The sequence below is a fragment of the Pectinophora gossypiella genome, chromosome 9, assembly GCF_024362695.1.
Source record: "Pectinophora gossypiella chromosome 9, ilPecGoss1.1, whole genome shotgun sequence".
NCBI classification, from domain to species: domain Eukaryota; kingdom Metazoa; phylum Arthropoda; class Insecta; order Lepidoptera; family Gelechiidae; genus Pectinophora; species Pectinophora gossypiella.
In genome coordinates, this window is record NC_065412.1 from 6,151,112 (window position 1) to 6,159,899 (window position 8,788).

At 33.4% G+C, this 8,788-nt stretch overlaps 4 protein-coding genes across 4 annotated transcripts; 2 read left to right on the forward strand and 2 right to left on the reverse strand.

Annotated features, from left to right (window-relative positions):
- Window positions 1-136: 136 nt before the first annotated feature.
- Window positions 137-3,337, forward strand: LOC126369884 (zinc finger protein 830). Its single transcript, XM_050014486.1, has 4 exons — window positions 137-666; window positions 838-944; window positions 2,848-3,017; window positions 3,097-3,337. Exons 1-4 carry the CDS (start codon window positions 216-218, stop codon window positions 3,242-3,244), a joined length of 876 nt encoding a protein of 291 aa, XP_049870443.1. The 5' UTR covers window positions 137-215; the 3' UTR covers window positions 3,245-3,337.
- Window positions 970-2,535, reverse strand: LOC126369879 (ATP-dependent (S)-NAD(P)H-hydrate dehydratase). The gene is made up of 2 exons (XM_050014477.1): window positions 2,255-2,535; window positions 970-2,045 (listed from the first exon to the last, which is right to left on the reverse strand). The coding sequence occupies exons 1-2, from the start codon at window positions 2,483-2,485 to the stop codon at window positions 1,308-1,310; spliced, it is 969 nt and encodes a 322-aa protein (XP_049870434.1). The 5' UTR covers window positions 2,486-2,535; the 3' UTR covers window positions 970-1,307.
- Window positions 3,338-4,009: 672 nt separating the features above from the next.
- Window positions 4,010-7,100, forward strand: LOC126369871 (26S proteasome non-ATPase regulatory subunit 5). The gene is made up of 7 exons (XM_050014460.1): window positions 4,010-4,312; window positions 4,395-4,539; window positions 4,897-5,118; window positions 5,614-5,866; window positions 6,046-6,234; window positions 6,317-6,637; window positions 6,817-7,100. The coding sequence occupies exons 1-7, from the start codon at window positions 4,128-4,130 to the stop codon at window positions 7,011-7,013; spliced, it is 1,512 nt and encodes a 503-aa protein (XP_049870417.1). The 5' UTR covers window positions 4,010-4,127; the 3' UTR covers window positions 7,014-7,100.
- LOC126369885 (dnaJ homolog subfamily C member 9) lies at window positions 7,096-8,788 on the reverse strand. The gene is made up of 5 exons (XM_050014487.1): window positions 8,615-8,788; window positions 8,270-8,542; window positions 7,809-7,936; window positions 7,526-7,667; window positions 7,096-7,340 (listed from the first exon to the last, which is right to left on the reverse strand). Exons 1-5 carry the CDS (start codon window positions 8,703-8,705, stop codon window positions 7,150-7,152), a joined length of 825 nt encoding a protein of 274 aa, XP_049870444.1. The 5' UTR covers window positions 8,706-8,788; the 3' UTR covers window positions 7,096-7,149.

The following is an 8,788-nucleotide window of genomic DNA, read 5'->3' on the forward strand; positions in this document are numbered from 1 at the left end:
TCTACTTATTTTGCACCTTTCTTACATAACAAAATAAAGGAACAAAAAATCCGATTGATCAATCACAAATTTACAAATGTGCAAAATGGAACAAATGTTTAGTGTTGCCAATAAAATTATGACATTTTGTTGACATTTGACAAATTGACAATAATACAAAAGTAAATTGAAAGCAAATCTAATTGTTGCATGGAAATTTTGAAAATTATTTAAAAATGCAAATGGATCGGAAGAAGGCTCAAGAAGAAATGCGTCGCTTAATGGCTGAACGCAAAAAGAAAGACATAAAGCCTGTAAAAATTGATAACCCTTTGGCAAAGTACAATAGTGCTGGACAACTTATGTGCATATTGTGTTCGTCTGTTGTGAGATCAGAGAATGTTTGGCAGGTTCATTTAAATAGCAAACAGCACAGAGGAAATGTCGAGCAAGCAAAGAAGTTAAAACAATTGACTAATAACTTTACAGTCGCCAAACAGAAGAGGTTAAGCCCACCAAAGGATGCCCCTCCCGAGAAAAAAATAAAAGGAATATTAAAGAATGCAAGTACACCAGCACCCGTCATACAGAAACCAAAAAACAATGCTCCAGATATAATAACTTTTCACAATGAAGAAATTAAACGAGCACCACTTAATCCCGTTGTTGTTGAAGCAGTAAAACAAGGTAAGATTCAGTATTTTTCGATTTGAAACATCATCACACGTTTTATATTTAATAGTTATCTCAATTATGTTGTACACTCTTGGTTTTGATTATCTGTAGCTCTACCCACCCCATTAGGGGTTATGGGTGCGAGTTTATGTATCTATGATTTTTTAAAATATTTTCTTACAGAAGCACTGAATCCATCATCTTCCAAAGTGAAGGAAGAAGACAAACTGCAACAACCAGATCAGCCTATACCTGAAGGGTTCTTTGATGATCCTATTTTAGATGCTAAGGTAAGATTAATAATAATTATGTATGTAATTAATTCACTTTTTAATCCATACTATACAATATACAAAAATTACATTTGTAATATTTATTGCAGAAGAGACGAAAAAACTTAAACTTGTTTTTTGCACCTATTAATTTATTGTAACTCTTAAACTTATTAAACTGTCTATTAACAAAATATCTCTTACTTTAGTTTGCTCTAATATTTAGATCAATAATATTGGGACATGTTTAGTCAAATGAAAAGTCGTAACACAACCATATAAAAACATTATTGCTTACATTACATTATCCCAAATATATTACAAACATCGTGCCTATAAAACCGTAACATACTACTAACATTAAACCCAGAGCTTTATCTGTTACTGTCCATAAAGCTCTTCAAAAGAATCATGGATATGATCTATCATATCATTTGCCAGCATACTGCGACCTTTTACTTTAAATGCTTTTTCATTACACAACCTCACTAAGCGGGAGGCTGCATAGCATGAAACTGATGCTCCTAACAATTCTTTATCACTTCCACTCTCTACTTTCTCTGTCTTAGCTGTTGCCCAGTGTAGAAATGTTGCAATAGATCCAGATAGCAAATCACCTTGGCCACCACATCTCCTCCCTGAACCACCAGTGTTTGATTTCCATTCCACCTTAGTATCCACACTAAACACCTCATCTACAGGTCCTTTCCTCAGGATAGTCACTTTACTCCCAAGATGCCTTAACCCTGCTTGTCCGTTAACTTTATTACAAAGCCTTTCATATTCCATTTTGTTTGGTGTAAGTATGACTGGAGAAGAGAAATCTTTAATTAATTCTGGGTTTTCTGTAATCAAGAACAGACCATCTGCATCTATAACTAATGGTATTTTTTTTTCTTGAATTGTTTTAATCAGTTCAGAGACTACTTGGAAAGTACTGGGTTCTCTTCCTAATCCTGGGCCTATCACAATGCAATGGAGCCTGTCAAACCAAGGTGATATCATTGATACTGCATTTGAAATGTCAAGCAATGGATGTACTATTAATTCAGGACTGTATGATTTTATGACTGTAGCTGCAGGGGTAGTGCAAAATATGTGAACTAAATCAGCGCCAACCTGCAAAGAATATAACATTAGGATTAGTTTTTTTAAGGATATAAATCTCACAACTATATATTATGTAGATCAAATCTATAGGCGTATATAATAACTACAGCAATTTACAGAACTTCATAGCACTTCATAGTATAATTTAAATATCTGAGTATTCAATACTGAAGTTACACTGTGGTCTGTCTTATCAGATGTATTTCTAATGTATTTACTTTTAATGCACTAATCCCGGCGAAGTAAGGAGCCCCGGTGTACTCCAAAGAACCTCCAACAACTCCGATTCTTCCAGCTTGACCCTTGTGACTGGATCCATCTAAAGGCGGGATGCATTTTTTTATGTAATTAAACATAAACGTTTCATCCATCTTACTTGCTTTTGGTACACAACTATAAAAATATATTTTATTAGGTATTTTTAGACCTCTTGACAATAATGATAACATTGAAATTATTATTAGTGATAACAAGTTACGATGACAGGTTAGAAGTGAAGATGACAGTTCCGTTCGTTCAGAAATTAAGTAAGACGTATAAATAAAGCAGGCCATAGACGGCACGACTTTTATCGCGATTCTATCGGTTGTGCCCCCGACGCAACGCAACAAGGGGTGATCTCGGGGTGATGGACGTTTCATCCCTTTGTCTGTCTGTGCCATCGTAGCTCTAAAATGGTTGGTGCTATTTAGGTGTCTTTTTTTCTTTTTCAAAATATAGCAAATATTAAGAAATTTTCTTTAATTTTTACAAGAACTTCACAACTCATTTGTTTTTTTCAGTAATACAAATTGAATAATATTGTCAACAGGTAAGAAACATTGAATATAAGGATCCAGTGGAGGAAGAATGGGAAAAGTTTCAAAAAGAAATAAAAGAAGAGGCCACAACATCTGCAGAGATTATTGCAGGTGAACAAGAAGAAGCTACTGCCGAACGACAAATAGAGGAAATTGATGAACAAATGCGTATTTGGTCGAGGTATACGATTGTTTTATTCTATTACGTAAGTATTGAAGATTTTCGATTGTATTTATAATAAAACTAATTTATATTTCAGAGTTTTAGACTTAGAATTGAAAAAAGACGAAACTAAGAAGAAAAAGCAGGAAGTCGAACAAATGAGCGAAGATGAAGATGATGAATCAGACAGTGAAGCTAATTTGGATGAATACCTAGATTGGCGAGCAAAAAAGTCATACAGCTAACCTTTACTTTTTTACTTTCTATTGTAACATTGTATCTACAATATTACTGTTTTTTTAACATAAACATAAGTAAGTAAAGGCATAATGTTGTTATTTTTGTATTTTTCTTAACCATCAAACTAAACTGAAACATATTTTAGATTTCTAATTAAAAAAAAAAAGAGTTTCGGCTAAGGGCGTTATCGCACTATTTTTCACGGATCCGAGTACGAGAATGACAAGACAGTAGACAATTACTATCAGTCTTATAAATAAACCTAGTATACATTTGTGTGCTTATAATTTTTACCATATAAATAGGTAATTTGATGAACTCTGTTTCATCGGATAAGAATCGGTACAGTGCAAAAATGCCCTAATAGAGTAAATAACATCAAAATAACGCTTGGTCATATCATTTTAAAAAGTTTGTTAGTGTGACCACTCTTGGAAAAATCATGTTTATTTAGCTATTATTGAAAGCTGAAATTATTTTACGTAATGTTTATTTACAATATAACCCTACAGAAGGTATAAAAAATTAAATTTAGTAATTAAAAACTTTTGTTTATTTGCAGAAATTAATAAATTTTGCGTTTCAAGCATTTATAATATTTAAAATCAGTAATTTACCTGGCATTTTGGATAAATTTCCATTTATATTAATCTATGTACCGCCTCCTGCCCATATTGAGCAATTTAGACAATTTTATTTTTACCCTAAATACCAGATAAATTGCCCATCATCCTTAAATATTTTAATAGAATTGGACATTTTTGTATTGCCACACTGATAGTAAAAAAAAAGAAAGTGTCAAATTGGATAGTGTTTTGTTGTGATTCTATTTTCCGAAGATTTTCGAAAGTTGTATTATTCATCATCATCTCCGATAAATTATTCAAGATGATTAACCACGATACTGAACAATATAGACTTTTCATAGATAAGCTTCAAAGAGAAGAACATAGACCTGACGCATTGAATGATATCAAGAATTTGCTAGCATATAAGCCGGCTCCAGAAGCAGTGTCTACTATACGAGATGTAGGGATATCTAAAATTGTCCAATGTCTTAACGTTCAAGACAGGTCGGTATTAGCCTAATTTTAAAAAGATATATACAGATTTCTGAAATGTTTTTCTATAGCATTTTCTATATTGTTCTCCTAGGGCTCACGTTGATCTAACATGTGAAGTATTGAAGATATGTTTCGACAAATTCAATGTCGGTGACGTGATCAAACAGTATACTGGACACATTATGTACCTGTTGCGCCATGAAAAAAGTTGCGTGCGGAAACTTGCTATTGATCAGGTGAGTTTCTTATTTATTTCGATTTAGTACCTACCTTGACTTTATAATTATACAAAATGGAGCAATTAATAACAGGAAGAAGTTGAAAAATGTAAGCCAAATTCTACAAATTATTAAATAATCTATATTGATTTCCATTTTATTTAGAGGGACCTGTAGTTGTGGTCTTAAGCTCCCTCTTCACAATCGGCGGGTACAGATGAGCACCATTGTGTAGAGGGCTCGGCTATATTCACCAATTATTGTCAATGAATGGGTTTGATTGTACTTGCCGATAAGCATCTGTAATCACTGATAATGCAGAGGAGGTATTCAATGATATTATGTTTAATTAACTGTTTGTATATTTTTTTCTAGGTTTATAATGCAATAGAAATGGATCCTTCCTTACTACCACTATCTCAATACATTGATGTGTTTGTGGCCACTGCTCAAATGGTCTGTGATGAAGATATTGGGGTGGCTAACAAAGCTATACTAATCACATCAAACCTGCCTAATGAAGCTTATCCCAAAGTGCTGGATGAAATGAAAATAGCCCTTGAATATAACAGCAGTACAAAATGTAACGCCTTTGAGGTAAGTGTAAAATATTATATACATATTTTTTTCAAAATAAATTTGGAAGTAATTTTACAGATTATAATGTCATACACCTTTAATGGAAGTAAATGAATTACTTATAGGATATTAACATAACATAACAAATACTTTAATGCACAAACAGGAAAATACAAAAAAAAAAGTAAAAGTATTAGTGTAAATCCAAATCTTGCTACATTTTTTATTATCTGATAAGGATTATCTAAGTTAGTCTAGCCTTAACTAAAAAGTATATAATATCAAATCTTTCTTTTTTAAAGATCTTTTTATTTGTTCTCCACAATGTACATAGATGGGTTTCACAAAATAATGAACAATTGAAGGGTATGTATGAGTGGAGACTGGCGCCCGAGATAAGCCAGAGCCTGTGTTTCAGGATCACCAATGCTCCAGATGTACTTCCCTCTCTCTCTCTCTCTCTATGCATGCACTTTTTTTGGTTGAAAATATGATTGTATGATTTTCTTGCAGGTTGTTATTAATATATCGTCAAAATCTCAAGCATTATTCGAGCAGTGTGCTGAGCAGGGTTACATAGAATTCATGGTGGCCGAGCTGAATACAACAGATGTTTTGTACCAGCTGAATATCCTAGAATTACTGTCTAGACTGGCCATCAAACCCCATGGCATTAACAGCCTAATACAAAATGGGGCTTTACAGAAAATTACTGCTTTAGTTGAAGAGTTGCAGACAAATCCCTTGGGAGGTCTTCTGGTACCAGGTAACATTTTCACATTGTCTCTAAAAGTGAAAATAATTACTCTATGTGGTAATAGTACTCTATTACTTATGTATTATATATTAATTATATTATTAAATATCTGTAAAAACCAATACAATAAGCAATATGCTAATTTCATGACATTGTTATGGTTTGATAATTAAACTTTAATATTTCAGGCTACATGAAATTCTTTGGGAGCATTGCTCACCACTATCCAAGGGAAATATTTGATAAGTATCCAGTATTGGTGGATGCTCTATTTGATGCTTTCGAATCGAACGACGCCGCAGTTTTGCCTGTGGCTCTGGATACACTAGGATTTATAGGGAATACTATTGAAGGAAAGCTGTGCCTAGCTGCTGTTGGTATGTGTACTTCCAGTTGTAGGCTATTATTGCTAATGTAGATATTATATAAACTTTGATCTAACAATTATTTTATTTACAGGAAGTAAATTTATACAGGCAGTACATAAAGTTGGTGATATTATTAGAAATTATCCAACGGAAATGAAAGTTCGCGCGCTAAATTGTTTTTCCAACCTGATATCTGTGGATAAAGACCCCAGCCTGCCTCCCTCAGGACCCATAGACCATAGAGTTACTCTTATGACTAGGGAATGGTTCAGGAGTCTGAGTGACAACTCCATGCAGACATTGTTTGAAATCTGTAAAAATCCTTTTCCTGACATGAGGATATCTTCATTTACTTTACTGGATGCTGTATGTCAACATCAGTGGGGTGAGGAGCTGGTATCAAGAACAGCAGGTAAATTCAATTATTTGTTTTTTTTTCAAGATTTTTTTCAATCTAACTACTGATTACGTATTGCAAGATTAGAATAATAAGTGAAATGTTAATTATTTATCTGTAGTTCTTAGTTAACAATACTGTGTTTGCAATAGACATAATTGTACTGTAATTTGTATCAGTGTGTGTAATTTCAGGTCTTATTGAATATCTCCTTGACCGCACTGTGGATCACACCAAAGAAATGAAAGAAATAAAGTATGATGTTATAAAAAGGTTATCTCGTTCTCCAGCCTTTGATACAAGCATCATATTAAGACTCCAAACTTATGTCGAACAAGGACCATTCTACTCTGAAACTACTTTGGAGGTGGCTATGGAAGGAGATGAATAAATAAGACTAAGTTGTGACCTGCCGCATTGTTTTATATTACTACTTGTAAAAAAGGAAAGTTATCAAAATAAATATTACTTGATACTACTTGTAAAAAAGGAAAGTTATCAAAATAAATATTACTTGAAAATAAAATTCATTTTCTCTTATTTTTTGCAGCTGGTTCTGCCTTAGGAGCGGCTTTCCGTTTTGTGGCCCTAGATTTGCCTTTGCTTGTACTCCCAATACTCCCTCCGTATTTTGCTGCCAAACCGTCCAGGAAATAGTCCATTTCTTTCTCTCTGTTTTGCTGTTTCTGTTTTATCATAAGTTCTAAACTTTTTGGGCCTGTAAAAATCAAAATGTAATTATTGAAACAATGCAACAGAGTAAAAAAGAAAACCCTACAGGATAAATGGATGGATATTCAATGTTCCAAAAGGTTGTAGGTGTGGTTGAATTGTAGAGTTACTAATTAATTTATTCTCCAAATATTCAGTTCATAGGGCAATTAGTGCTATTTGTGAAATTACCTGAGTCTAATCCCAACTCAGTTTTCCATTCCTCAGCTTCTTTTGCTTCTCTATTTTCTTTAGCAATTCTCTTTTGGCGTTTCTTGGCTGGTTCATGCGTAAAGATCTTGTAAGCAGGAATTTCGTCTTTTTCTATCATCTCCTGGAAGCCAAACATTGAAAATACACAACTTCAGGTTGGCTTTTAGTGAGTTTGGTAAAGCAAGGGAAAAAAGTATTCATTTTTTCTTGTGTAACTATTCTTATGTATGGTAATTTCAGTACCAAAATAAAAGCTACCTACATTGAGGATATCTCGTATTCTTGGTTCATGCTCAGATCTTGCAAACTGTACTTGATCTACAATGTAGTCCATGTCACCCTTTCCAGCAAGGTAGGCTGTTTTGAGATCATCTCGCTCCTCCTTAGAACCTAGGAACAATAATATAAAGAAAGGCATTACTTAAAAAAGAAAATGATAGGACTTGATTTCAGAAAGTAAAGCCCAACTATGCATATTGAAACAATGCAACAGAGTAAGAAAGAAAACCCTGCAGGATAAATGGATGGATATTCAATGTTCCAAAAGGTTTAGAAGCTCACAATTTGGAGAATTGTAGAGTTACTAATTAATTTATTCTCCAAATATTCAGTAAAGTAAAGCCCAACTATGCATATTTATCAGTAAACATGTGGGAAATGGGAACATATTGAAGTATGCACAGTATTGAAGACTAGGAAAAGCAGAAAGAATACTCAACTTACCAATGTATTGTTTCTCATATGCTTTGATATCATCATCAGTTATTTTCTTAAACATCATCCTCCAGTATATTGTCCAGTCGCGGTCTTGAATGACATTGAAGTCATCATCGTCGACACTTTTGGTCTCATCGTACAGGACTCGCTTATCCTTGTCGCTAAGTATAGCGTGAATACTTCCTAGTACCTTGAACTTCTCAGTAGCCTCCAGCTTCTCATCTTCATTTACTCTATCCGGGTGCACTTTCAAAGATAACTTGTGGTATGCTTTTTTCACTAAAACAATGTAAAATTTAATTATTTACAACCAACTTCTTTATTCAGAATTCGAAGTCAAGTACCACATACCTTCTTTGTCTGTAGCTTTTTCAGTTATTCCTAAAACTTCATATAGATTAGTAGTTTTGTAATACTTTTCACATAACTCTAAAAGGCCCATAGTGAAATACTTGTATTAGATATTATTTGTATTTCACAAAATAATCCTTTAGCTTTATAGCTTGCAACGAATTTGACAATACA